The following is a 26,622-nucleotide window of genomic DNA, read 5'->3' on the forward strand; positions in this document are numbered from 1 at the left end:
AAGGTATGGCCAAGACCTCAGAGATTTCAAAGGGTGGGGCCATGGCCTCTGGTGTTTCTAAGGGTGGAGTTGCCACTTAGATGGACTAGGAAAATGGTGCGCCTAAAGCTGAGGGAGCAGAGTTGCTGCCCCAGTGGGCCTGGAAAGCAGAGCTGGAGCCCAGGGCCGAGGGACCTCCACTCAGAATCAGGAGAGTGTGGCCAAACCTAGAGTCTGGAAGGCAGGGCCATAGCGTAAATTGTCTCAGAGGACATGGGATTATTTTCAAAGCCTTGAGGGCTAATGTAATGTGTTCTGCTGACTTGCTTGGTGCCTGTTATTCCTTCTTTACCTCCAGTTACTCCCATTTGTAATGGAAATGTCTAGCTCGTGCCTGTTCTGCCACTGTACTTTGGAAGCAGATAACTTGTATTCTAGATTTCACATAGAAGAGAAATTTTTGGATTTTGGACTTGGAATTGAACTAAGAGTTTTGCTATAATACAATGGGGTGAATATGTTTTACATGTAGCAATGACATAATTTTGGGGGGCCAAAGGGTAGAATGTCATGGATTGAATCACGTCCCAAAAAAACATCTGTCAACTTGGCTGGGCCATGATTCTCAGTATTGTGTGATTGTCCACCACTTTATATGATTTTCCTATATGTTGTAAATCCTATCACTATGATGTAATAAGATGGATTAGCAGCAATTATATTGATGAGGTCTACAAGATTAGGTAGTGTCTTAAGCTAATGTCTTTTGAGATATAAAAGAGAGAAGTGAGCAGAGAGACATGGGGACCTCATACCACTAAGAAAGCAGTGCCAGGAGCAGGGCGCATCCTTTGGACCTGAGGTTTCTGCACTGAGATGCTCCCAGACAAAGGGAAGACTGACGACAAGGACCTTCCTCCAGAGCCAACAGAGAGGAAAAGCCCTCCCCCGGAGCCAGCACCCTAAATTTGGACTTCTACCCTACTGGACTGTGAGAAAATAAACTTCTCTTTGTTAAAGCCATCCACTTGTGGTATTTCCATTATAGCAGCACTAGATGACTAAGACAGGAACTAAAGGCAGTTGTAGCTTCAGCTGTCTTTGCACAGTCATGTAGTTGCATGCTACTGGCCAACTTCTCCACAAATGGAAAGCTCCACTGGGCTAAATCAAGACTCTGGTTTCCAAGAACAGCAATCCAGAGCTGGATGGGGAAACTACTTTAGAACCCATGCCGGGGCCCTCTGCTTTCCTACAGAGCAGAGTTGTAATTAGTCCCCACTCTGAGGCACAAGATCTCTGAAGAATTCATGCGGTACAATGCAAAAACACTATACAGTCCTCAGTGAAGTTGGGCTGTGGTTTCGAATTTATTTTCCTAGTAATAATATTTTTCATAAATGTGAAGTTTCTGAAATAGTCAAACCCACAAAAAATAAACTGCTGTTTTCAACCTCTTTGGTATCCCATTCCCATGCTGCAAAGACTAAATTTAATCAGCATTTTACATTTAAGAGGGAAAAAAATCTGTAACTACCTGCTTTTAAAAGCAAAACCACTGATGAAAAAAAACACATATGCACTTTCGACACAAACCACATTAGTCCATGGAAAAGTACATTCCAGGAGGCGTTTGTGAATATTTTCAAATCCACAGCATAATGCCATCTTGTAGGCGGAGAGTAGCAGCACCCTACATGTTTACGGCTTCCCTTTCTCAGATTTCCAAGAGCAGTAAAGGCCAGCACTGTCTATGTCTTCATCAATTCCGCTCCTCAGATCTGGAAACCTTTGCCTCGCTCCACTGCGATCACTCTTACCTGCTTTCTGCACTCTGGCAATACACTAAACCAGATGCCATTGAGTGGATTCTGACCCATGGCAACCCCATGTGTGTCAGAGTAGAACTGTGCTCCACAGGGTTTTCAATGGCTGATTTTTTGGAAGCAGATGGCCAGATCTTTCTTCTGAGGCACCTCTCAGTGGGCTTGAACCTCCAACCTTTCAGTTACCACTCCAGTGTGTTAACCATTTGAACCACCCAGGGATATACTAACAATACACTAAGCTCATGGTAATAACTCTGTGGTCATTCATGTGGCAAGACAGACCTGTCACTCCCTTCCTTTTCATTCTATCCCCTACCTTCCTAGTTAGGATTCCTATTATCCTATGTCTGACCAGTTGCGCTGGCCTTGAGACTGGTCTTCCTCTCTCCTCCAATCAACCCATACACAGCTGCCATAGTAAACTCCTCAAATCACCATTTTGATAGTGACATCCCCTGAATGCACCTGATGCTCTCCTACCCCTTATGGTGGCCTAGAGCCTCCTCATGTCTAAGACGTCGTGTTCACCACTGCCTGTCTGCTGGCCGTGGGACACTGAGAGGCCAGGGGTGGAAGGAATGGCACTGACATCCTACCCACACTGATTCTGTACTCTCACATCCCTCTCAAGACCATCCCAGGTGACACCTCCTCCATGAAGCTCCCCAAGAACATCTGGCCAGAAGCTCTCCATGCCTCCCCCCTCTGCATACCTCTTTAATCCCTCTGTGTTCCCTTATAATCCCAGTCACCACACACACAGCATTAGGGTGGCAGGAGCCATGCCTCTTCATATTTACAGCCCCCTAGTAGAGAGCCTTGAATATAGCAGGTTCTCAATAAATCTCATCTGCTCACTCCTGTCCCAAAAGGAAGGGGAAGCATCTGAAGGTGCTCCCTGGATGAGCTACATTTTTGGGTCTCTCTCTCTCTCTTTCTTCAGGGAGCTACTTTTCCACTAACTTCCCAGAGCTTCCCTCAAACGCAGTTCTTAGAAAAAGTGAAAGGAGGAGACAATCTCAAGTCCTTGAAAAGCAGCCTGGGTGGTTGGGAAGGAGTCTTGGTCAGTGCAGAGTTGAATGAATGAGTATGGACGTGGTCTGTCCTAGTATTTTTACATAAAATAAAAAGGGAATGAGTTCTTATCTTAGCTTTCTCATAGTAATTGATTTGGAGCCCTAGCTGCACAGTGGTTAAGAGCTCAGGCTGTGAACCAAAAGTTCAGCAGTTCGAATCCACCAACCACTCCTTGGAAACCCTACGGGGTAGTTCTACTCTGTCCTATAGGGTCGCTATGAGTCGGAATCAACTCAGCTGCCATGGGTATTAATTGAATTACATTTTTTTTTAAATGTAAGGGAATAAAAAGGGATAAAGGAGAGGCAAAAGAAAAAACAGTGCTTACCTGAGAAATAAGTAAGGTATTTCCACCAGAACACTTCGTCAATTATTTTTTTGTTGTCTTCCCACAAAATGCTAAGTCACGTGGTGGCAAAGGTTATGCTGGCCTCACTACTTGCTAACACACAATGCCTAGCACGGTGCTTTAATAGTTGGCCTCAATCGAAGGATTGTTGAATAAAGAAATAAAAATTTACTTACTTATCCATTTATTCCCCAAACGATCAAAAGGTAGCTTCAGAGTTTACAGCAATAGTTTAATCGAGCCATGTTATCTGCCATGCAAAATGACCCACATAGATTACATTTTATTTTGAAAGACACACATTGGAGCAGACAAGGAACAATGACCTAGGCCTGGATGAGGGATGGACTTGAAAGGAGAGCCCCAACTCTGTGCTCAGCTTCCCTCGTGACAAGTACTGAAAGACAGCATCCTACATCACACCTGGAGTTTCAAAATGCAGTATTGCATTTACAAAGAGAAAAATGTTTTCCTTTCACAAACACCTAATGAGATAGATGTTCCTATCCTCAAGGTGTTTACAATGTAACTGGTAAAATCTTGAAAAGATGAGTGAGGATGCTGTTATTTCACAAAAGTCCATGACTACACATGTGTTTACGTAGCTCTCCGGGGGTCAGGGTGGACAGTGGGCGCGCTCGGGCATGAGTGTGTTTGTGGTTTCTCTGTGTTTATGTGCTTCTCCATAACCATGCCCTGTGTACACATCTGTCTCTCCCGCCTTGATCAGATTCTTTTTCCCTTTGTCTTTGTCCATGTGACTCTTTCCCTTTTGATCTTCACCTTCCCCTTTAGTTCATCTGTTCCTTTTCCCTTAAAAGGCTAAAATTCAGAAGTGAAGCATGTCTCTTGCTATTTCTTGTGTCAATGAAGTCAAATTTTCTATTCCCTATTCTTGGAAACTTTTATATTTTCTCATTAAAGGCTACATGATATTGCTTTCCTGCATAGATGGTCTCTGATCTCCTCTGCTGTTGCATCAGTGGCCCTTGGCAGAATAAAAGGCTCCCCAACATGAGAGGGGTCCTAATGAACTGCGGTGGTTGATTCTTGTGGTCTCGGCCACCTCAGTCCCTCCTGAAAACAATGCTAATAATTATCTTCCTCAAACTTTTTTTTTTAAAAAGTATTCAATGTCTCTACCCTGTGGCACAATGGTTAAAGCACTCAGTTGCAAACCCTAAGGCCAACAGTTTGAACCTATCAGCTGCTCTTAAGGTAGAAAAGATCTGGTAGTCTGCTCCTGAAAAGATTACAGCCTTGGTGGGAAAGTGCTGACACATTGCAGGGGTTGCAATTAATGCCACAAAACAATTTGTATATAAAATTTTTGAATGAAAAACTGATTTGTGCTGTAAACATTCACCTAAAACACAATAAAATTAAAAAAAAAGAATATTGCCTTGGAAACCTATGAGGCAGTTCTACTCTGTCCTATAGAGTCCCTACGAATTGGAATCGATTCCATGGCACACAGCAATAGCAACAGCCCTGAAATACAGAGTGGTGTCTTGTCGTATGTCTATATGGAAACCTGCATCATGAATGAGAGTCAAACAAGATTCATGTGGTTAAAACCGTGAATGTCTATTCAGATATAATGGAACATATTTTTTATTGTCTTTACTTTTGCTACCTGGCAATAACCTGCTAAATGTCACTAGATTCACTCATAGTTACTCTCCGACTTACATGGAAACAAGTGGGACAGTGTGTACAAAGTGGTATACAATTTCTAATTTTAAAGTTCTTATTTGGAAATTTCATCCACCTGAAGCTAGGTACTTTGAAAAATAAAGGTCATAGAAAGTGAACAACTAATATAAACAGCAGAAGATGTTTTCCTGAAACACACCCTAAAATAATAGAATGATAGGCTGCTGAAAAAAAAAAAAAAAAAAAACCATGTGAACTTTATAAAACTGAGGAGATAGTGACAAGCCACCAGGACTAAGAAGGCTTTCACCAAAGCGCAGATAAAACGCCAGTAAAAGAGTAAGTGCGGCACAAAAAGAGGTCGTAGTATATATAACCCTTAAGTGAAAATAACCTAGAAGTTCATCAAGAACAATATATATTGTCTCAAATGTCTGCAAAGCAATATCAACTTCATATCATTACATGAGGAAGTGAATTGATGCCCACTGACATCATGAAGATTTGACGGATGAAATGCATAGCTACACAGCATGGGCAAGTGTGGCTGTCATCAGGGTTGTGTCCAAACATCCCAGTCCTTAAGAACGCACTGAGAATGCATCCCTGTTAAGAATGCACTTCCAGGGTCCCAGACAGAGCAAGAGAAAAACGTAGAACAAAAATCGCATTCACACAAAAGACCAGACTTCTAGGTCTGACAGACTGGAGGAACCCCTGAGACTATGGCCCTAAGACACTCTTCTGACCTGGAACTGAAGCCATTCCCGGAGATCACCTTCCAGCCAAACAATAGGCAAGCCCATAAAATAAACAACAACACCCAGGAGGAGCGTGCTCTTCAGAACAATTAATCATACGAAATCAAAAGTACAACATTTGCCCAAACACAAAGATGAGAAGGCAGAAAGGGGTAGAAAACTCAGACGAAAGAAACACGGAACCCAGACAGAAATGGGGGGAGGGTAGGCACATTGTGGGGAATTGAACCAATGTCATGGAACATTTCCTGTACAAACTATCGAAGGGGAAACTAATTTGTTCTGTAAACTTTCACCTAAAGCACAATAAAAATTTTTTTTTTTAAAAAAGAGGCAGAGCCAACGTGGTGCTATACACAGAAGCACCAAGCCATCCCTCTGCAGCAAAAACCTGAAAAACAAAGTAAAACAGATACAAACATCAATCCTGGAACACTAAGCATCAAATGAAGGAATAAAGAACTTGATCAAGCACCAAATGAAATAAGAATCTGAGAAAAAACAGAGAATGAAGGAAGCTATGAAATGAAGGTTGCCTACCACCTAACGCAGGACAGATTCACCACCTTGGGCCAGAGCCACCAAGGAATACAGACAGGGAGTATGAGGAGGCAACTTCATGGAGTTCCCAACAGGACACAGAGCACCCAGTAACCAGGGATACACGCTTTCCCACCCCCCACCCATCTTCCCCTTCTTCCCTGTACATGGCCTCCGCTGCTTTCCAATGGGCTATCATCACTCAGCTGGAAAGACACTAGCTCACTGCCACCCAGATTCACCATTTTGGACCTATGCCACCAAGGACCGCAGACAGGGAGTACAGGAAGGCAATTCAAGGAGCTCCCAACAGGAGACAAAGCACCCACTCCATACATCACATCCTCTCCCACCTATTGGTACCATGCACCAAATGCCACACCCTGAGCCGCACTGACATGGTCCCTGGGACCTCGCCTTGCACGGCCTCCCAGCCCTGCTCCACTGGCCCCATTTTGTGCTGCAAACTACTCATTCCTGCCCCTCCACCTCTGCTGGACCCACCATGCTGCACCATAGCTGAGTGACCAACCCTGCCACCTGGACAAGGAAGTGAGAAGTATTATGCCCATAGGCAAGCCACCAACAAAACATGCCCAGCCTGCCCCCCAGACATAACCAAATAAAACAAAAAAAGCAGGAAGAAATAAACAAATCTACAATCAACCAACAAAGAAAATAATTACTGAATGTCTTGGAGACAGCAGGCAATATCAAAATATTAAAAAAACAGGACAGGATGGCTCGCCGAAGCAACCTAAATGAAACACCAGATGATCTTCTGCTAGAACCAAAGGCACTGGAACTACCTAAGAGCAATTCAGAACTCTAATATTCAGGGCTCACCAAGAGAAGAAGGAAAATGCAGATAAAATAAGGAAAAAAATAGACAAAATTAGGGAAAATACAGACAAAATTGGGGAAAACAGACAAAGCAACGGAAGAATTCAGGAAAATAATACAGGAACAAGATGTCAAAATAAATGAACAACTAAAAATCATACAAAAACAGCAATTAGAGACCCAAAAGATAAACAAGATTTCAGAAATGAACAGTGCAATTGAAGGTTTTAGGAGAAAATTTAAAACAATGGAAGACAGGATCACTGAAATTGAAGACAAATCCTTCGCTATACCACTTTGAGGAAAAATCAGAAAAAAAAGGATGAAGAAAAATGAAGAAACCCTGAGAATGACATGGGATAAAATCATAAGCAAAAATCTGTGCATGATAGGAGTTCCAAAACAGGGGGGAAAACGGAAAACTAATTCAAAATGGATCGAAGATCTAAATATAAAACCAAAACTATAAAGATCAGACAAAAAAAAAAATAGGCTCAATGCTAGAGGCTCTAATACATGGCATAAATAGAATATAAACCATAACTAACAATACACAAACAGCAGAAGATAAGCTAGATAACTGGGATGTTCTGAAAATTAAACAGTTATGCTCATCAAAAGACTTCACCAAAAGAGTAAAAAGACAGCCTACAGACTGGGAAAAAAAAAATTGGCTATGACAAATCTGACAGAGGTCTAATCTCTAAAATTTATAGGAAAATCCAACACTTCTACAACAAAAAGACAAATAATTCAATTAAAAATGGGCAAAATTAAGAAACGGGTCAAAACAGACACTTCACCAAAGAAGACATTTAGGCAGCTAACAGACACACGGGAAATGCTTGCAATCACTAGCCATTAGAGAAACGCAAATCAAAACTACAATGAGATACTACTGCACCCCAGCATTACTGGCATGAATGAAAAAACAGAAGATAACAAATGTTGGAGAGGCCGTGGAGAGACCGAAAACTCCTTACGCGCTGCTGGTGGGTACATAAAATGGTACGACCAGTTTGGAAAACAATATGGGCTTCCTTTAAAAGCTAAAAATAGAAATACCATATGGTGCAGCAATCCCACTCCTAAGAATATGTCCTAGAGAAACAAAAGCTGTCACGTGAATATACACATGCACACCCATATTCACTGCAGCATTATGCACAATGGCAAAAAGATGCAAACAACCTAAGTGTCCATCAACAGATGAATGGATAAACAAACAAATTACGGAATACTACGTAACAATAAAGATCAATGATGAATCTATGAAACACCTCACAACATGGATGAATCTGGAGGGCATTATGCTGCATGAACTAAGTCAATCACAAAAGGACAAGTACTTCATGAGACCAATATTATAAAACTCATGAAAAGGTTTACACACAGAAAGAAACCATCTTTGATGTTTACAAGGGAGGGGAGGGGTTGGGGTGGAAAAACACTAAATAGACAATAGATAAGTGGTAACTTTGGTGAAAGGTAAGACAGTACACAATACGGAGGAATTCAGCACAACTTGACTAAGGCAAGGTCATGGAAATTATAGGCACATCCAAACTCCCTGAGGGACCGAATTACTGGGTTAGGGGTAGGGACCAGGGTCTCCAGGGACATCTAGCTCATTCAGCATAACATAGTTTATAAAGAAAATGTTCTACATTCTACTTTGGTGAGTAGCATCTGGGGCCTTAAAAGCTTTTAAGTGGCCATCTAAGATACTCCACTGGTCCCATTCCATCTGTAGCAAGGAAGAATGAAAAAAACCAAAGACACAAGCGGAAGATTAGTTCAAAGGACTAACGGACCACAACTACCGCAGCCTCCAAGAGACTGAGTCCAGCACAGCTAGATGGTGCACAGACTGCTCTGACAGACATCACAATATAGCATCCTGGGGAAAGGAGGGGAAAATGTAGAACAAACTTCTAAATTGCAAAAAAAATACCAGACTTACTTGTCAGACACAGACTGGAGAAACCCTGAGAGTACGGCCCCAGAAACCATTTTAACTCAGTACTGAAGTACCTCCTGCGGTTCACCCCTCAGCTAAAGATTAGACAGGCCCATAAAACAAAACTAGACTAAATGGGCACACCAGCCCAGGGGCAAGGACGAGAAGGCAGGAGGGGACAGGAAAGCTAGTGATGGAGAACCCAAGGTCAAGAAAGAGAGAGTGTTGACGTGTCATGGGGTTGGCAACCAATGTCACAAAACAGTAAGTGTATTAATAGTTTAACAAGAAACTGATTTGCTCTGCAAACCATCTACAGTACAATAAAAAAAAGAAGAATCACACAAATGAGAGCTCAAACTCCCTCTCAAAAAAAGACTGCACTTCCCCACCCACTTTGAAGTTCACCTAGGCCGGGTGACTTGCTTTGGCCACCAAAATGAGAAGTAACATTCTCTGGCTGACTTTAAGAGCCACGTAGTGAGGGAAGACTCTGGAGTCAGACTACATGAATCCCAACTCCGCTCCCTTTCAGCTGTGTGGCCTTGGGCAAGTTACTTAATCACTCTGTGCCTCTTTTTCCTCATCTGTAAAAACAGCCAAATATTGAAACCTACCTCATAGGATGTTCCCAGCAGCAAAATCATCTAAAGCCAATCTTTATTCCTTCACAGCCTGTGCTGCATTTCATTTACATATATTTGAAATGTTTTAAGGAAAAGCCTGTTTATAAATTCAAGCATCACTACTAAAAGCATTGAGACACAGTGTTCTATCGATCAGAATGTTCTATTAGAATGTTCTATTGGCCGGAAAACCTTGGTATCATTCTTTGTACATAGAGTAAAAAAGGAATATTCAGCTTTATTAATTAACAGTTATGCCAATAAACACAAACCTAATTAGCACTGTAACGACCAGATGAATTTGCCTTTCTCTGTTAAACAGAATTTAAAACAAACAAACAAAAACAATCCCACCAAAAAAAGTTCTTTATTCCCTAAGAGCTCCTTACTTTGGGAGTTGGGCTTTCATATTTCAATAGTGCAAACTGAGGGGGGAGTGAATGACTGAATACCTGAATGTGTGTCTGAATGTGTTTATGACACAGTTTACGGCCTTGCACAGCACTGTGTCATGCAGGTCCCCTAAACACAAGGGCCATATTAATAACCTTGCATAGCAAATATTTTAAAAATAGTTAAAACAGCACTTGGCACATCGTAAGTGCTCAGTAAATGTTAGTTGTTGTTAATATCATCATTATTATTAAGGTATACGTGCAGAATTTTTTTAGAGGCTGACACAACCACCTTTGGCAAGGCTTTAAGTCCATTCCCACTTGGCCTCCTGCCCATCACTTCTCCATATAAATAGAAGAAAATCTATTTAATGAACATTTGCAGGGCACCGCAGGAATAGACAGCTGCATAAAACACAGATCCTCTTTCAAGGCTGTAAATTCTGTGGGAAGATGGTTCCTCATGGCCCACATTTAGCTGCTGTGTCTATTTCAGGATTTACTTCTGGGAAATGTCAGTATAGTAACTACTGTTACGTGAGTTTCACTGAGGCCGGAAAAGTTTCTAGATTGCTTTCATAGCTGAAGGTGACCAGCAAAGATGGGACTGCTCTTGTCAGGAAGGTAGAAATCCCCTTCTTCCTTCCCTTCTCCATGTACATCCTCCCTAACACTGAATGCCCAACACATGAGGATGACCTTCCTGGAGACAAGAGGACTGTTCTTTGGAAAAGAGCACCAGGATGTCTGACAAGTAGTATGAAATAGCACCAAGTCAACAGGGAAGAACATACGAGCAAGAGCCGACAGGGAGGCTGGCCCTTAAGTTTAGATTTCTGGTCCTAGTCCTCCTGGGTATCCTGGTTTTCCCAAAAACCCACAGACAAGGGATAAAAATTTAGTATCACTGGTCTAATTCTCTACCACATTCTCTCCCTCCAGCCCTGCCCAACCCTCGATATGTCAGAAGCTTGGGGAATTCAAGAGGTTGAAGGTAGAGTGTGTAGAGAGGAAGTCAAGCTCATAAATCCATTCTGGCCATGGCCTACCTCAGTCCAACATGGCCAGGTAGATTTAAGACTACTGCAGGGGTATATTTAAGACTACCCCTGTCAACTCCTCCTCAAAGTGGAACTCTCAGAATTTGTTTAATTTTAGCTCTTTACAAACCCTCTCAGATGTGGATTACAATTCCAGAATTTCTGATTTTGTGGCTCCAGGATAGCCTCAGGAGTCAGGGCCACACCCATCACTAGACTTGTAGGGTAAGAGGGAGACCCTGAAGGCCGGCCCACCCCTCAGTGGCTTAGGTACTGAGTAGTACATAGCACTATGTGATTCCAACACACTAGACAGGCTATGTCTACAGAAGCTGAAAGCTCGATGGTGCTGTCTTTACAAAGTTAATTAGTTATGTACACACTCATTTTTAGTTCCTTAAATATGTGAAGATGAAAGGTGAGTCAATGAATAGGAATATAGAATACACACATCTGAGAGAAGAAGGAAAAAACACAGGAAAGAAGCATCATCCTCAAGTGATCTTCCCAGGGATCTGAGATATCAGTTCAGCCCATTTATTTTCCTGGAAAAGAAAATAGGAACTTACACTCTTGGCAGGAACCTGCCTTCTATGACTAGACAGCTGAGAATCAATAGGAGCCAAAGAGCAAGGAGGGACCAGAAAGAAAGGAAAAGTAAAAAGGACTAAATGAAAGGACAACGTTTCCCAAATATGACTTCTGAAACCAACTTAAAACATAATATCTTTTATGAATAACAAAACAAATAAACAACTGACTTAATCTTTTATATTTTGTTTTATAAGAATCTATTATTTTATCTTGTAAAAATAAAAACAGCTAACACTGAAAGACCCGTTTTAATTGGCCTTATCATTGGAAATCCACCACACAAATTTTGAGGATTTCTGATCAACCAACATGTAAAATATTAAAAAGATCTATAATTTCCTCTGGAGTTTCTTCTAATCTTTTTACAGAAAATTTTTCTTCTAAAATTCTAAAAACAACAATTGAATCTGTTGAGATCATAGAGTTTGCTGCCTGGTATCTTACAAGCTATTTTTTAAATCAATTTCTTTGATACCTGAGAATACTTAATTGGAAATTTAAATACTGAACGACTGACCCTTTTAATAGTACTCAAGAAACAAACGTAGTGCTAATACTGTGAAGTATTTAGTACTTTTCCATTAGATAGAAAGCAGACCACACTTCTTAGAATTAACTCAGGTAACATATAAGAGTCACATTTTTATCAAATGAGAAAACTCAATTGCACTTCTCACAGCTCTTTTATAACACAAGAGGCCATTCACATTCCAGCCAAGTTGAGTACTGGATGCCACATGGCCTTAAGTCTTCCAAGGCCAAAGCAGCAGAATAGGAAATAGCTAAAAGGAAACTCTATCCACAGAGTAACCTATCTTCATCACCTCTCTTTAGTCTTAAGAAACAAATCAGAATCAAGCAAAGTCATATTAGACATCATCTCCCTTGCTTGGTGCAGACTGCTAAGGCCGGTCTGCACGCATGCTGTGATAAAGGTAATGGCAGAAAGAGTACTAGGTTAAGCCAGAAGAATAGTACCAGGATCTGGTTCTAGCACTTGTTGTCTCTGTAGTCTTGACAAATCACCTAACTCTCTAAGCCTCAGTTTCCTCCTTTGTGAAAAGGAGATAGCCATGTCAGCCAGGTTGTAGTAAGATTCAAATCAGATCATGTGTATGAACAATAATGTATAAGCCATAAAATACTGAAAAAGTGCCAGTTATTTTTGTTTTTGTTTTTACAACGGTCTATGCCAGTGCCCCAGGCTTGCTCAAGAGACATGAAGATAGCTCATGACTTTAGACATCCAGGATCCAAAAAATTTAGTCAGTACATAACCAGCACTTTATCAGGATATGATAACTGACAAAGTTGGTACTCCAAGCCCCTTTTAGTTCCTCACTGAGCCCTTTGTTCTCAGATGTGTGTCCTTGACCTATCTCCTGTAGCTGTGCCCAACCCTTCTGGCTCTGACCACAGCTTTATCTTTTCTTCTTGGAGTCCTGCCTCAGGAAACACGTCTCCAAAATCAACCTGGTCCCTGGGGCCTCTGGGACCCCAATCACTACACCACACCCTTAGTTCCTACTTTGTGGGCAAAGTCTGACAAATGCAACTTAAATTATTCCTAGCCAGTTCCTAGTGATGGTTTATATCCATCATAAACAATGTCTAAAGGATTTGAGGATTTTGCTTTGTGTGTGTGTGTGTGTTTTATGTTAATGGCATCGAGCATTTCTAAATCTAATTATTAGAAATTTTGAAAGAGAAAAAAACAATTGCACATGAGCCATTGGGAGTCTGGTTGTCTAGCAGAGGCTGCAAGCCACAGTTTGATTATAAACTCTCTCCCTACAGTTCCATCTCAAGGTCAACATCCTAAAATTCACACTCATATCCACGTAAAGAAAGAAAGAGATGTTGACAACAAGAAAGAATAGAGATTCTATGTCCTTTTGAGAAAAGCATGGATTTCCATGATGGGAAAATTAGGTCAAGTCAGCATCATTTTTACAAAAGCAATGCAGTCGCTTTTCTTCGGGGGGGGGGGGCTTAAACACACATGGCAGTACATGGAAAGATACCTTCTCTATACTTAGCAACTTATCCTTTGTGTCTTCCACGGTTTTCTTGAAAATTTAACTTATTCCCAAAAGCTGCTAAAAGAATAACCCAATTAAAAAATGGGCAAGGGATATGAACAGGCACTTCACTAAAGAAGACATTCAGGCAGCTAACAGATACATGAGGAAATGCTCCCAATCATTAGCCATTAGAGAAATGCAAATCAAAACTACAATGAGATTCCATCTCGCGCCAACAAGGCTAGCATTAACTCAAAAAACACAAAACAATAAATGTTGGAGAGGTTGTGGAAAGACTGGAACACTTATACACTGCTGGTGGGAATGTAAAATGGTACAACCACTTTGGAAATCAATTTGGTGCTTCCTTAAAAAGCTAGAAATAGAACTACCATACAATCCAGCAATCCCACTCCTTGGAATATACCCTAGAGAAATAAGAGCCTTTACACAAACAGATATATGCACACCCATGTTCACTGCAGCACTATTTACAATAGCAAAAACATGGAAGCAACCAAGATGCTCATCAATGGATAAATAAATTATGGTATATTAACATAATGGAATATTACAGATCAGTAAAGAACAACCATGAATCCATGAAACATCTTATAACATGGAGGAACCTGGAAGGCATTATGCTGAGTGAAATTAACCAATTATTCAGTTGCAAAAGGACAAATATTGTATGAGACCACTATTATAAGAATACAAGAAATAGTTTAAGTACAGAAGAAAATATTACATATTCTTTGATGGTTACGAGGGTTGGGAAGGAGGGAGGGAGAGGGGTATTACTAATTAGATAGTAGACATGAACCATTTTAGGTGAAGGGAAAAACAACACACAATACAGAACAGGTCAGCACAACTTGACTAAACCAAAAGCAAAGAAGCTTCCTGAATAAACTGAACACTTCGAAGGCCAGAGTAGCAGGGACGGGGATCTGGGGACCACTGTGTCAGGAGACATCTAAGTCAACAGCCATAATAAAATCCATTAAGAAAACAGGCTGCATCCCACTTTGGAGAGTGGTGTCTGGGGTCTTAAACACTAACAAGCAGACATCTATGACCCACACATCAGGTGCTTTCAACCCACCTGCAGCAAAGAAGAATGAAGAACACGAAAGGTACAAGGTAATTACGAGCCCAAGAGACAGAAAAAAAAAGAGACAGAAAGGGCCACATAAATCAGAGACTCCATCAGCCTGAGATCAGAAGAACTAGACAGTGCCCAGCTACAATGGATGATTGCCCTGACAGGGAACACAACAGAGAATCCCTGATGGAGCAGGACAGCAGTGGGATGTAGACCTCAAATTCATGTAAAAAGACCAGACTTAAGGGTCTGACTGAGACTAGAAGGACCCTGGAGGTCACAGTCCCCAGACCTTCTAGTAGCCCAAGACTGGAACCATTCCCAAAGCCGACTCTTCAGACAGGGATTAGACTGGACTATATGACAGAAAATGATACAGGTGAGGAGTGAACTTCTTGGCTCAAGTAGACACATGAAAATATATGGGCAGCTCCTGTCTGAAGGGGAGATGAGAAGGCAGAGCGGGACAGGAATACATAGCAAGGTGTATATAAATTTTTGTGTGAGAGACAGACTTGATTTGTAAATTTTCATTTAAAGCACAATAAAACTTTTAAAAACTACTAAAAGAAGAGGAGGAAAGACAAGTAGATGTAGAGAGAAATTAACATGGGTACATAGAAAGAGAATAGGCTGAGGGCTGAGATGACTGAGGAAAAGATAAGAATTACATTTGGCTTTTTTTTTAAGATAGGTAGGAACTGTATTTCGGAAAAGGTGGAAAGTCCAGTCAGAAAAAGGCAGTGGTGTTTATGATCAAAGGCTTAGAGGCAAGATCAAACTTGCAAACAGTAAGTGGAAGGGTCCAATTAAGGCAACCCTGTTCAGGGAGGAATGTATAGGCTCAAAGGCGGAAAGGCAAGAAGAGAGTGCAGGCTAAGCTGAGAAGAAACTTAATATCCACATTAAAGGCTATTGGGCAATGATGTATCGGTGAGCCACTGAAGGTTTCTAAACTAAGAAATAACACCACAAAAAGACTGTTGTAAGAAGATTATTAGGCAGTAAATATTCTCAACTTACTATGATTCTCACCTCTTTGCCAATAACTCCCAAATCTAACTCAATAGTTTTTGACTTATTACCTGCCCTACATCTTTAATGAGATGTCCTGCCATCACCCCAGACAGACTCAGTCCTCTCTCGCTCTCTCTCTATATATATGTATATAGAGAGAGATAAAAAAAAAAAAAAAATCTATATACACCTTGCTAATTTTTTTTTTATGTACTCCTAGTTGCTCTCCCCTGAATCAGACAGCACACTCCTTCTCTCCACCCTGTATGCCCCATGTCCATTCAGCCAGGGGTCTTATAAGTGTGTGTGCTACCCCTAGCTAGGGTCCTGTGGGTGCAGGCACTGACAACTAGCTAGGGTCCTGTAGCTATGGGTGCTGACAGCTAGCTAGGATCCTGTAGGTGTGGGTGCCGATCCCTAGCTAGGGTCCCATAAGTGTGGGCATCAACACCTGGCTAGGGTCCTGTAGGTGTGGGTGCTGACCCCTAGCTAGGGTCCTGTAGGTGTGGGTGCTGACCCCTAGCTACGGTCCTGTAGGTATGGGGGCTGACCCCTAGCTAGGGTCCTGTAGGTGTGGGTGCTGACATCTAGCTAGGGTCCTGTAGGTATGGGTGCTGGCTCCTAGCTAGGGTCCAGTAGGTGTGGGCACTGACACCTAGCTAGATCCTGTAGGTGCGGGCACTGACACCTAGTTAGTGTCTTATAGCTGTGGGTGCTAACCCCTAGCTAGGGTCCATTGGGTGTGAGCACTGACACCTAGCTAAGGTCCATTAGGTACGGGCGCTGACACCTAGCTAAGGTCCTGTAGGTGTGGGCGCTGACACCTAGCTAGGGTCCTTTAGCTGTGGGCACTGACACCTAGCTAGGGTCCTATAGGTGTGGGTGCTAACCCCTGGCTAGGGTCTGTGTAGCTGTGGGTGCTGACCCCTAGCTAAGGTCCTGCGTGTGTGGGCACTGACACCTAGTTAAGGTCCAGTAGGTGTGGGCACTCACACCTATCTAGGATCTGGTGCTGTGGGCACTGACCCCTAACTAGAGTCTAGTAGGTGTGTGTACTGAACCCTGGCTAAGGCCCTGTGTGTATGAGCACCGACCCCTAGTGAGGGTCCAGTAGGTGTGGGCGCTGACCCCTGGCTAAGGCCCTGTGTGTATGGGCACTGACTCCTAGCCAGGGTCCTGTAGGTGTGTGCACTGACCCTTAGCTAGGGTGCTGTAGCCCCTTGGGGCCAGGTGATGGTAGGAATGTGGCTCGAGCACCAGCTATGCAATGACCTCGGAGCCACGTTTCCTTTCCACTCCCCTACAGTCAGTTCTTCAACTAGTTACTGAATGACTACAGTGGGTTGGTCTATGAAGTAATGCCTTAAAGGTTGCAACTATTGACAACTTTGGGATAAGGTAATCATCTAAGGACGAGGATTAGGGCTTTGGTTCCTAATATTATCAGAGCCAATTTAATTTTTTTTCTTCTTCTTTTTCCAATTTAACTTTATGAGCATTTCTAGAACTGGGGTGAGCAAACTCTGACCTGCAGGGCAAATCTGACCTGCCACCTGTTTTTGTAAATGAAGTTTACTGGAACACAGCCACGCATTGGCTCTGGTTGCTTTTGTACTACAACAGCAGAGTAGAAGAGTTGCAGCAGAGACTGTCTGGCCTGCAAAGCCTGAGGTACATATTGATGTCTCTGGACTAGGTATTGTGCTGGACACTGGAATACAAAGATAAGCAGGACACCTTATAGTAATGTCGAGTCTAGTGGGGAAGAGTCCACACAACAATCACAGTGGACGATATCTGCTGTAATAAAGGTATTTATCAGAAACTCTAGCAGTTTGGAGGAGAGACTAACTAAATACCTGGAGAAGGTGGCTCGAAGTTAGGGGATCCCCAGCCTGAGAGGAGTTAGAGGCAATTCCAGGCAGAGAGTAGAGCCTCTGTGAAGACACAGAGGCGTGGAGGATTGTGGAGTATTGGAGAACATGTGCAAAGAGGTATTACATGCGATGTGAGTTGGACATCTAAAAGATGGGCAAAAGGGATGCCACCTAGGAGACTACTGCTCTGCTCCATGCTGCATAACAAGAGCCCAAAATGGGGGATCGTTAGTGGATATAGCCCAACGGAGAGATTCTCAAGACTCTGTAAATGGGAATTCAGTTGGAATTGGTGATTGCCTGTGTAGAGGATCAAAAAAAGGTGAAAAAAAAAAAAAGAAGGAAAGAAAAAACGAAAGAGAAGGTAAGGAAGGCTGAGGTATGGGAATGTTAGGAAATTATGTGAAATGATTTTGGGAGCAAGATCATGAGCTCCCACAGCTACAGGACGCTAGCAAGTGGTTGGCACCCACACCTACAGGACCCTGGCTAGGTGCCAGCACCCACAGCTACAGGACCCTAGCTAGACACCAGCACCCACACCTACAGGACCCTAGCTACGTGCCAGCACCTACACCTACAGGACCCTAGCTAGGGGTCAGCGCCCATACCTACAGGACCCTAGCTAGGGGTCAGCACCCATACCTACAGGACCCTCACTAGCGCTCAGCACCCACACCTACAGAACCCTAGCTAGGTGTCAGTGCCACATCTACAGGACCCTAGCTAGGGATCAGAACCCACACCTACAGGACCCTCACTAGCGCTCAGCACCCACACCTACAGAACCCTAGCTAGGTGTCAGTGCCACATCTACAGGACCCTAGCTAGGGATCAGAACCCACACCTACAGGACCCTAGCTAGGGGTCAGTACCCACACCTACAGGATGCTAGCTAGGGTCAGCGCCCACACCCACAGGACCCTAGTCAGGTGTCAGCACCATACCTAGAGGACCCTAGCTAGGGGTCAGCGCCCATGCCTACAGGACACTAGCTAGGTGTCAGCAGCCACACAGATAAACAGCCTTTATTTTTAAGACGGGCAGCCACCTCAGGCTTCTACTCCATGCCTCCAACTTTCACCTGGCCTTCATCTCAGGCTTCTGATGTTATCACTATAAAATGAAAATCACGCGAAAGCAGCAGGCAAATAGAAACAAGCTCCCATGCTGAATTACATCACAATTTTCAGCCTCAGCAGCTAAGACTTCTGGATGTCCCAGAGTGCTATTACACAGCAGCTGTGTTTTAACTTAAGTTGCTTTAACTTAGACCGTTTTATGTAAGCAACAGAATACCTGGAAAAAAAAAATGGTTGGGGAAAAAAAATAAGCTGAAAAAAAAACATTGAATTAGGAGCTTCTTAACGGCAGGAACCATGTCTTATTCACCTTTGCCTAGCCAAAACACCCAGTATATAGCAGACCAGAAAATGTTTGTTGAATGAATGAATTTATGAAATGAAGAATCTAGATCACCAAGTTTGCCAAAACATACATACATGTTTGAAAGTCAGAGAGATCTGTGGGGAAGTGCAATGTTGGGCCATTTTCTAGGTGTGAGTAGGAGAAAAACCTGTCCCCTTACTTTGTCCAGCAGACTCACCATCTTGAGTGTTTGGACTCAGGATCTGGGTCCTGAGTTGCTCCAGGCTAATTTCCAGACACCTACAGATCTCCTCAGGGCTATAGGGTTCAGGGTGAAGGGCATCCTCTGTGGTCAACAACATGTCTTCCAGGCTGACCCCTAGTCTGGCTTGTACCTCTTCCAGCCGCAGTACTTCATCCCATGGCAGGTTTTTGTACTTAGCCAGGAGCTGCAACCAAGATGATGGTCAGTTTTCATTTCAGAAATTGATGTATTACTGTAATTAGCCAAATTCAACTTTATGCTGTTTTTTAGTTGTTGTTGTTGTTGTTTGTTTTCTTTTGTTTTTTTCCATTCAACCTATCCAAATTTCCCACCATTGCTTGGAAATGTACATTGAATTCAGATGTTTGGAATTAAACATGTTTATTTGACACTCACAGGCTAGTTTTGTCCTTCCAAAAAAAAAACACTAATCCTCCACTGAATTTTTTTTCTCTTGCCTGTCACCACTTTCCCTCAGGGCTATTTCTTTGAATAATTTCCTTCTTTTATCCCTGTTCAGTTCACCCGACTACACCCCTCTCTATAAAGTCCAGAGAAAACTACTCAAATGTCATGTGACCTTGGTCCTGAGGTGTACTGCGTGCCTAGTCTCATCAGGGCACTTCCTGTTTACTACAAGCCTCTTTGAAAACGGCTAATGAATTTAAGTATCTGGGTGTTTGGAGTAAAGCCTCAGATTTTAAATGAAAACCTCACTGGTGACCTTATGAAAAAGCATTTCATTAGGTCGCTGGTAGCGGGGGTAGAAGTTTAAGTTTCTCCACCCTCAGAAGAGTTTGGATTCCAATTGCATTCTGAGGCACCTCCCCAATCGGATGTAGAGGGTCAGTATAAACCAAACTTTTGTAACCAGGTGCACTCGTGGGAACCCCAAATCAGAATATGTTTCTCTCATTCTCCCCACACCACAGATGGAGCCCTGCAGAACAGCTGATAACCAAAACAGTGAAGACTGCTCTCACTTCGACATCTATAAAATTCATTCCCTGGGTGTCAGGACAGCAGGTGCAGACAGCAAAATCGGCAAAAAGAGGCGAGCAAGCGGAGGGGAAACCAGTCTCCCAGGAAATGCGCATCTGATTTATTCCCCTCCTATGCTGATGACTCGAATTTCTTTTCGACAGGAAGCAGGGTTTACTGAAAGACCATGGGACTTTCGTTACAGCCACTTACTTCTGAAGAATGTTAATAACAGAAGTCCTTATAGTCATTAATCCTCTTTTTAAAATCTTGGCTCATACATATGAAAGAAGTTAATGATTTTAAAAAAGAACTAGGAAAAAACACAACAGAATTTTTTTTTCTTTCTGTTGAATTATTTCACTGAATATAGTACCATTTTTTAAATCAGGGCCATGAGCTAAGACCTATTTTCTAACCTTGTTTGTTTAGCATTAAAAAACACAAAAAACAAAAAACCACCACCCTCGAGTCAATTACAACTCACAGCAACCCTACAGGACAGAGTAGAGCTGCCCCATAGGATTTCCAAAGCTGTAAATCTTTGTAGAAACAGACTGCCACATCTTTCTCCCGCAGAGTAGCTGCTGGGTTCGAAACACTGACCTTTTGGTTAGCAGCTGAGCACTTAAGCACTGCACCACCAGGACACACCAAGAGTTTATTATGGGTGCTGGGTTCATAAGAGTTGAGTCAATCTATGCAGCTTTCTTTCAATTCATTAATTCATGTTCCATCTTCCAATTTATTTTGTGTGGAAAAAGAGCTAGTGTGAAAGATCTCTTAGACTGAAGCTTTCTCACAACACAGATCCAGAATCCAACTGAGATGAGCAATGAAGCTAACACACATTAGTGCTGTAGGCTCAATGAGTTAAAATGTACTCTTAATTCCTTTGATCTTCAGCAACCCTGTGAGATAGGTTATTGCCTATCACATTGAAGAGATGAAAGTAAGTGACTTGCCCAAAGGCACCTTACTAGTAAGAAACAGAGTCGGAAATTGAACCAAGTCCAGTAACTATCTTTCTTTTGCTTCCCCAAGGCCACATGCTCAATAAGGTATGGATGCTATCTATGTCATGATACTCGTAGCAGGGCAAATCTGCACTTCAGTCTTAGAAATGGAGGCCAAGACTTGTGCTAGAGGTGAACATTCCAGTGATTTAAAAACCTTGTAGATGGGTTCCTTGAGGGGTGATGAGGGGGGCAGGCAGGAAAAGCATCAGAGAACTGGGAGTGGTTTCTCCCTAAGAACTTTTCAGTCCACAATGATCTCCAAGTTCTATCCCCAGTCAGCCTCACTAGCAGAAGTCACACAGCCCCAGGCCCTTGATCCCAGGTAACTGAGCCAGTGTTTGGGGGTAGAAGGTCTGTAAGGGATGCCTTCAGCCTACAAGGTTCAGTTTTCAAAGCAGCCTCCCTGTGGACTTTTCTTTTGCAGACAAAGGCATTAACATATTGAAGTTCACATTCACTCTAGCAATATCCCAGTTCGCTGTTAGCCCAATTGTCCACTTAGCCCTTATCTGGAGGGGCCACACAGCCAGTTTGGTGTATATTTCAATTAAGGATGAAAACGACCACATGCCCTCAATGACAGCTGCATTGTCCGTAAGCAGCTGAATAGTGCACTGCATTGAGTGAATAAAATTGGAAAGCCACTGAAGCCCTTTGAAATTTGGCTCAGGAAGTAGAAAGATGACTTGCAGATGATGGAAGTGGGTGGCAAAAATCGCTGTTGCTCAAAGACAGAACTTCATGAGGGAATTACTATTTGTGGCCATGGTGGCTGGCCTACTTCACATTTGTGAAGTGGGGCTATGAGTCAGGGCTGGGGTCATTTCATCACAAATTCCTCACTCAGTAGCAGAATGGGAAAGTAAGAGAAAGCAGTTCTTTGTCAACATTCACCATTTTCTTTCACCACTGCAAATATTAACTACTCATATACCACCTGTGGGAGGCTCTGGAGCTCTGTTCTACACTCGATGGGCCAGAGAGCAAACAACAAGTGCCTTGTCCAGAGTTATGAAACGAAGCACTGAAGAATGCTGCTAGAATCCTGTCTTAGGTTGGTTTCTCCCAGAATCAGGCTTTGGGACAAGAATTGGAGAGCAAGTAGTTTCTTTGGGAGGGCAATCCCAAGAGGCACTAATGGAGTAGAAAGTGAGGCTGGGAGAGAAGTAAACCAATACAAGATACGCTAATGTAGACAAGTGAGGCCAGCCCTGCGGGGGACCTCTGGGAGCTATATGTATAAACCTCAGATACATCCTATTCAAAGGGGCAAGAAAGATGGGACAATGGATGGCATCCAGAGCACAAGACTGATGAGGACTGCTCCCAAGGGTATAAACTCCCCAGCACCTAAAGGCTGACCCAGATGTAGACTAAGCATGCTCCTACAGCCAGAAAAAGCCCCCAGTTCACAGTAAGACAGTGTGGTACTAAGAGGGCCGAGATGATACGGGGTGGGGGTGGGGGGACCAACAGCATCTGCTACCCTTCTTAATAGAGGTGTTTGCCAGTCAGAATTCACCTACCTCAGCTTAGACTTCTGCACAGCATTTCATAATGTTAACAAATCAATGGAACAAGCACCAAGTCTTCTCCCCACCAGATCAGCAAAGGATAGTTTCTAATCCTTTCTCTGAGTTACCTCTAAAAAACAAGAATTAATTCAACAAACTGTCTTCCACACAACAAAAGCAGTTGTGTTGTTATTGTTTCTGGCTATATAAATCATACTATAAAAACCTCAAACAATACATAAAATTTCAAAGCACAAAAACAAAAAATTAAAATACCATCCAAATTACCCCAATGAGATAAACACCATCCACCGTTTGGATAAGCCCCCTTTCATACATTTCTTTATGCATACCCACATGCATGTAATTTGACATAAATGGGGTCATGGCATAGCTGTTTCTATTGTGGATACCTTCGTTTTCTTATCTCGCCCTCACCCCTACCAATTACACTAGAGGCCTTTCCCAGCTTTGGGTAGTGCTCAGTGACTTCCGTGTCAGTGTTCCCTCACAGCCATCATCAACACACATTCATCACATTGCCTTGCCCCACGCTTGAGTCATCCCCACTGTCTGTTCTCCACTTTAGTCTGCAAACCATAGAGTAAGTCTGAAGAAACCTGCACGACCCACTACAATCATCCCTGGACTCCCAGCACAGCCTCTCATTTCTAAAGCAAACCCAAATGTTGTGCTCTGGATCCCACTCACATCTAACTCATCATGGGTACAACAGAAAGAGCAAGGCAGTCTAATAAAACAGGTCACAATTTACCTAGGCCTGAATTTCCTATTAAGTAAAATGGGACACTTAACGGCTACTTCAGAAGCCCTGGTGGCGTAGTAGTTAAGTGCTATGGCTGCTAACCAACAGGTTGGCAGTTCAAATTCACCAGACCCTCCTTGGAAACTCTATGGGGCAGTTCTACTCTGTCCTATAGGGTCGCTATGAGTTGGAATCTACTCAAAGGTAATGGGTTTTTTGGAAGGGCTACTTCACAAGCTTCTGTGAAGATTGAGTAACAATAAAACTGCATAGGGCTTTACCTAGCCCAAAAGAGGCATTGTGTGAAGGTCCGTTTACTTCCCTCCCCACATTTCCATGACTCTCTAGGTTTTTTCCTCTCATCCCTATGCCTTCAAATATATACAGATGTTTTCTGTCTTAAAATTCCTTATTCCTAAAGCTACTGCTCTTCACTTCGCCCTCCTTTTCACTGTTCAACAACTAGAATCAGGGGCCCATCCTCACAGCCTGCAGGCCCTCACTGACCATTGTAACTTCTGAATATGGCCTCCCAAACACCCTTCCTTATCTCCAAAACAACTTTCAAAGCCACTGGTCTTCTCAGTCCTCTAGAGCCTTAAGGAATCAGTGGCTACCGACCCTCTTCAGTACCGGTCTTGTTCAAATTCCCTCTTTTATTGCCTTCTGTAGCATTGAATTTTCTTGGTTTCCCTTCTACCACCACTCTGGCCTTTATTCCACAAAAAAAAAAACCTTTTTTTTTTTTTACTTTCATTATTTAATTGAAGCTATGTCTCAAGCCCAACCCCTGGCTTTCTGATCTTCTCTTGCCACATTCTTTTCCTCAGCAACTTGAACTTAGCTCTTGGCTTCAACTGTTCTCTTAAAATAAATTCATCTGAAGGCTATACCCCTAGCCATGAGATAAGCTTCAGACTCAAATTTCTAACCACCTATAAGAAAAGTCCACAGGAATTTTCACCACTTTCTATTTTGCAGTCACTTTCCATCCTATGGGGCAGTTCTACTCTGGCCTATAGGGTCGCTATGAGTCAGAATCAACGGCAACAGGTCTGGGTGTTTTGGTTTCCATGCTACTGCAGCCACCATCTCTTCAGTGTGTTGGCTTCATTCATGCCCATTTGCATGCATTGAGTATTTACTTGAGTACCTACTGTTTTCCAGGCCATAGGCAGATAGCAGAGAAAAGGCATTCACAGCTCCTGACCACAGGGAGCTCACACTTTACCAGGGGAGTCAAATGTTACAAAATAATTACATAATGTTTATACAACTGTGATAAGCTGTTACAATGGAAAAGTACAGGATGTGATGGGAGGGAATTGTCAGGAAAAACTTGACAGAAGTAATAACGTTTATTCCAAAAGACAGCAACCTAATCATTGAGAGCCTTATACTCAACCCTTTACTAGGTCTAGTCATGCCTCCTCTCCTCTCAGAGCCTCCATTCTTATCCCATCCTCACTGACACTCTAGACTAAGACGAAAGTTCCTGCTGCCAGATTAATACTTCTAAAATACCATACTAACAAAATTAATGGCTCCCCACTATGCCTAGGACCAAGCCTGGGTGATCCTTAGCACATCTCTGAAGGCCTTGCCACAACCTAGTTCCACTAAACACGTCACTACTTGCTCCCCAAAATGTACATTCTGCCACTCACCTGGACGCACCATTCTCTGAGTACTCCACACTAGAGTCTTGGCAGAGTTTGCTCTACTGAACCAACAGGCTGAGTGATGTTGGCCATTCCGAGGTGTTTGGTTTTTCTCAACTCAAATGCAAGGAAACTGCCAAAGCCCTAAGAATATTATGTTCATTTCTCTTCTCATTCTATCACCAGACAGAGAATTAATTCCATATTGACCAGTACATGGCAAGAGTTGAAAAACTGGATGAGTGATGGCCCTTGGCCAGACAGGCCCAGTAAAGAACCAAGCTGTAAATTCTCCTTGAAGTGTCTAAAGACCACATGAAACGCCTTCCTTCACTGCTTCACGTGCTGCCACAAGGAGCTCAGGGCATGCACAGCAGTAGCGGCATAACTGCTCTTTCCTTGTGGACTTCTACTAATCCTGATTATTGGCATCACACATTTTATCCCTCAATATAAAACTTCTGGAAAAGTTCAAGCCACAATTTTTTTTCAGAGGAAATAAAATTGTGAAAAAATGTAAATACACATAAATATGAAAAATTTTCTGCCCATTAAAGTTCCCTGGTCACTTTGTCAATTTAAGACTATAAAAATGTGCTTCATTTAAAGTATTTATGCAAGTAACAACTTAAATTTCTATTGCATTTGCTTTAAAATGTTTTTAATTTTAGTTCAAACAGCTCTACAAGACTCTAATGAAATCTGCATTACTAAGTTTTTGCTAGCTTCCCTGAAACAGTGAACTTGATGGAAGGAGAGGAAGAAAGAAAAACAAAAGAGAGAAAGACAAAGAAAGATGAAGTGGAAAGAAAAACAAAACTTGAGAACGGAAGAAACTGTCAACATTAAAGAAAAAGAAAAATTTGTCTTTATAAATTTAGTGTACTTCCCTGTGCTAAGTAGATATAGAACATACTCATTTATTTAAAAAAAAAAAAAAGGAACTTGCAAAGATAGGACAAGAGGAAAAACAAGTAAATGCTATTAATTATATCTTTGCCATGTGGAGCTCTGTCTAATCAGTCTCATTTTCACAACTACCCTGATTAGCAATTTCTCCACTGGCTTTTCATTTTTATTGTCTGGAAAAAGAAAGTTTGGCCATTTTGAGATGAGTTTCTTCACCCTTTTCCATGGGGTTTTATTTTCTGATTTAATGAGGCCATTTCCAAACAAAAGTCATTTTCTTTGAGGAAGGAAACCATGTTATACAAAAAATATTCTTACAGAATTCCAGACCATATCCTAGGGGCAAGCATTTTCCTAACATCAAGATCTACGTGTGCAGCCATATTAGCAGTTTTATCTTTATTGCCTTTTGTATGGAACCTTGGATTCTAGTGATTTGCAGCAACATGATTCAGAAAATAATAAAT

The 26,622-nt window shown here is 42.4% G+C and overlaps 1 protein-coding gene across 4 annotated transcripts in view; it reads right to left on the reverse strand.

Moving 5' to 3' along the window:
- GALK2 (galactokinase 2) overlaps window positions 1-26,622 on the reverse strand; it is a 223,618-nt gene that overhangs the window by 24,594 nt on the left and 172,402 nt on the right. For all 4 annotated transcript variants that reach the window (XM_064291988.1, XM_064291986.1, XM_064291987.1 and 1 more), the window contains one exon: window positions 19,279-19,489. In XM_064291988.1, the coding sequence (XP_064148058.1) occupies window positions 19,279-19,489 (211 nt within the window). The remainder of the gene's footprint in view (window positions 1-19,278; window positions 19,490-26,622) is intronic.

The sequence above is a fragment of the Loxodonta africana genome, chromosome 10 (assembly GCF_030014295.1).
Source record: "Loxodonta africana isolate mLoxAfr1 chromosome 10, mLoxAfr1.hap2, whole genome shotgun sequence".
Taxonomy (NCBI): Eukaryota; Metazoa; Chordata; class Mammalia; order Proboscidea; family Elephantidae; genus Loxodonta; species Loxodonta africana.